The sequence below is a fragment of the Teleopsis dalmanni genome, unplaced genomic scaffold, assembly GCF_002237135.1.
Source record: "Teleopsis dalmanni isolate 2A unplaced genomic scaffold, ASM223713v2 unscaffolded_contig_3084, whole genome shotgun sequence".
Classification (NCBI taxonomy): Eukaryota; Metazoa; Arthropoda; class Insecta; order Diptera; family Diopsidae; genus Teleopsis; species Teleopsis dalmanni.
In genome coordinates, this window is record NW_024034466.1 from 1 (window position 1) to 3,633 (window position 3,633).

The 3,633-nt window shown below is 32.4% G+C and overlaps 1 protein-coding gene across 1 annotated transcript; it reads right to left on the reverse strand.

Annotated features, from left to right (window-relative positions):
- Positions 1-8: 8 nt before the first annotated feature.
- Positions 9-2,711, reverse strand: LOC119664958 (probable ATP-dependent RNA helicase DDX43). Its single transcript, XM_038074300.1, has 6 exons — positions 2,564-2,711; positions 1,472-1,905; positions 1,286-1,399; positions 697-1,202; positions 236-626; positions 9-170 (listed from the first exon to the last, which is right to left on the reverse strand). Exons 2-6 carry the CDS (start codon positions 1,886-1,888, stop codon positions 9-11), a joined length of 1,590 nt encoding a protein of 529 aa, XP_037930228.1. The 5' UTR covers positions 1,889-1,905; positions 2,564-2,711.
- Positions 2,712-3,633: the final 922 nt, after the last annotated feature.

Genomic DNA, 3,633 nt, shown 5'->3' on the forward strand with positions numbered 1-3,633 from the left:
TACTCTAATTAAGTTAATGCATTATGTACCTGATCACGAGAACCATGTATACATTGTGTTGACAGGCCTTTTAGAGATAAATCACTGGACAAATCGTCAGCACGAGCTCGCTTAGAACAGAAGATAATAACCTTATCGGTTGATTTAAGGTTTTTTAAAAATGCAAGGACCTGCAACAAGAATAAATACATTGTTCTTCATAATTCTTCTTATTTAAGTTTTCAAATAATATTACCGTATTAAATTTGTCCGCATCCTCCAAGAGTTCTACATTTTGACTCACAGTATGAGTGGCAGTTAAATCAAGCGAACCAACACACACTTGAATAGGATTGTTCATATAACTTTCGGCCAATCTACCAACACTTGGTGGCCAGGTGGCACTAGTCATGACGGTCTGCCTGTCAGGACGTATGTCGAGTAGAATTTTTCGGATCTGTGGCTCGAAACCCATATCCAGCATACGATCCGCTTCGTCTAGTATTAAATATGTAACTGATGTAATGTCTATAACTTTAGCTTGAACCAAATCATTAAGACGTCCAGGAGTACAAATAACGCATTCAGCTCCTTCTTTGAAAACACTAATTTGGTCACGACGATTCCCACCACCATAAATGCATACACTGAATAAGAATTTCATAATTTTTTTTCTTCATTCATTTTAAACTATGGTTTAACTATTTCCTAACTTACGCTTTTATTCCACGGAACGAGTACTTGTTAACTTCTTTTGCTATTTGTAATGCTAATTCTCGCGTTGGCGCTAAAATTAATATATTTGGACCATTACGTTTCTCACGTGGTGTAGTCTGTCCATCAGTATGAATCAAAGCAGGAAGCAGAAATGCTAAAGTTTTTCCAGTCCCTGTTTGGGCTATACCTATCATATCCTCGCCTCTCAATAATATAGGCCATGCTTGCTTCTGTATTGGTGATGGTTCATTAAAATTTTGTTTCTTTAACTCATCAAGGATATCAGGATAATCTTTGAAACAATGTTGAAATTTCCAAATTGGTTTCGGTATATCAGGACACATTTGATCTTCATTTGTCACCAAACGGGAAACACTTATATTATTGTTTAAATAACGCATTTCATTCACTTCTTCTTCTGTCTTAATAGCGACTTCCTCTACTTCTTCATAAAAATTTTTTCTCAAGTCTGGCAGATGCGCCCAGTGTAACCTACGATGTTCTTCCTGTAATCAAAAATGCCTCATGTGAGCAAAATAAATATGGTAAATCGATAACTTAATATGTAGATTTTAAAAATTTTTCTTACAACTTTTCTATTCAAAGTTTCCCAATCGATAGGCTGCAATACTACATGGTTTTCGGCGCCACCATTATATACATTTTTCGTAGGCGCATTTAATCTAATTCCACCACTTTCTCCCTAAATCAATTTTGTTATGAGATATTATATTAATATATATCCATATTCTCATTCTTTTTAATTTATACTTACAGATTTTGGAGCTGCAACCTGAATATTGTCATTTTCGGAAGAAGCATTAAAACGATTCATTGTATTTTCTTTTAATACAACTTTGGGATTGTGCGAGACTTCGTGATTTGGAAATGAAAAATTTCTATTTTCTTGACCAGACATAATATCACGAATATATTTGACTGCATCGTCAACATTTTTTCTATTACGACCCTTGACAGAAATTTCCTTGGTGTCATTGTTTATATGTATATAAACGTTGAAGTTTGTTCTAATTTCTTTAATTTTACAACCGCCACGACCAATTATGGCACCAATGTAAGCAGGGTCTGCAGGAAATTTCTCCATAAAATCATCAAAATGATTTAAGTTTGAGTTTAAAACTCCACACTCGTTCCTTTCAGATTGAGTTGCACCAGTTCCAAAAGTATCCATTTTGAAGTAAGCAAAATCTAAATAAAGGAATACCTGATTATTCCGTTTTCTATAAAACGAACCAAATTTCAAACATTCAAATCACGACCGCTTTTACGAACTCCTCAATCATAACATATGAAACGGTATTTAAAATTGACTATTAAAATTAAAAATATGTTTTTTAACATTGATTATTAGGGAATAAAGCAATTGCACTCTTATGTTTAAAGTATGTCGAAAATAATACTGCCGCCGCCTTCTTAAGTCTCATCACGCAATGATTCTTATATAAATATTTCAAATGGAGATTTTTTTTGCAAATACGTCACATAACCTTAAATATATGTGAATTGCAGTGATTTTTTTTTTATAGTTAATTTTTGTTTTTTAATTATAGTTTTAAAATTCTTTAAATAAAGAAACAATGATTTCTTTAAAACTTTTTGTTTAATATGTGCATTATATTTGCAGTTATTTCTTGGAACAAGCAAAATTGGCGGCTGTTTCAAGTTCTTGTCGGTTGCGAAAACAAATCAAAAATTCTTAATACTATAAAATATTTTTAACAAGTTCCAGAATTAATTGAAAAAAGTTGAACATATATTCGAACTGAAGTCATGAAACACGTATCAAGTATCACGAATCACGAATCATGAATCACGAAACACGAATTTTTTGGAGGAAGATACATACCAGCCTTAAAACCAAATCCAATTGAAAAAACACAAGCCGCTAAAAAAACGATCCGACCACCGACTCGTCTCTTGCAAAAGTAACCAATGAACAAGAAAACTTGTGTCGTTCTTTCAAAATTAATATAAATACATTTGGCAGCCCATACTCAAATTTGCGTGATGTAACTATATTAATTTGGTTTAGACTTTTTGGACACAAATGAATTTCACAAGGGGATAAATCGGATTAGCACACTATTTAATAGGTAAGCCCACATACTATTTTCATACTACATGTGTTAAATTATAAAAGTTTACAAAGTTCTGACATATTCATATCAAATTCATATAATCATATCAAATTCAATTCATAAAATTACGGTTACATTGATAAGAACAATGTACCGATTAGCATTCTGAGAAGAGCGTCTCAGAAGAACCTATACACTAATAACTCGATTAACAGCTACTTCGTACAACAGTAACCTCGATTAACGACCCAGCCGTATTTCTGATCGTGTTTTGCTTAACAGTGAAGAAAACGACAAACATGTCTTTTATAATGCAAGTAAGAGCTGGTTTGAGAATCAATATACCATAAAACTTTCTGCAAAAGGTACAACATTAAAAATGTCATACTAATGTCAAACAGAGATCAGTCGTGGAAAAAAACAAAAATGTGATCTCTTAAGAAATTTTGGAAGCACTTACGTCTGGAATACGTCGTCAAAACCCTGTGCCTGTACCTGATACCAACGTAAATGAAAAATCTGCTAAATTTGCAGAGAAAGAGGCAACTAGAGATCTCAAAATTAAAGATCTATTTCGTCAGAGTAGCTCGGATTGTTTTTGAGTTCATTATATTAATAATTATGTTAATGATTTTTTATATATTTTGAGCAATAGGCGGTGATTTATTCAAAATATATCGTTTGGTTTTCCCTTTTGTGTCTATTGATTTATCAATGGCCAATCTTTTGTCGCGAGTGTTATAAAATATTGAAAAATAATTTCATTCTAAAATGATAATGATAAATGCTACATCATTTTGAAGAGCTACTCAATTCACTTTGAAATTCTGTTAATTAG

Coding starts and splice junctions, on each gene's coding strand:
- LOC119664958 (XM_038074300.1), bottom strand. CDS start 1,888: ATGGATACTTTTGGAACTGGTGCAACTCAATCTGAAAGGAACGAGTGT. Junction 627..696: donor TCGTTCCGTGGAATAAAAGC/GTAAGTTAGGAA, acceptor ATTCTTATTCAG/TGTATGCATTTATGGTGGTG. Junction 171..235: donor ATGCGGACAAATTTAATACG/GTAATATTATTT, acceptor TTCTTGTTGCAG/GTCCTTGCATTTTTAAAAAA.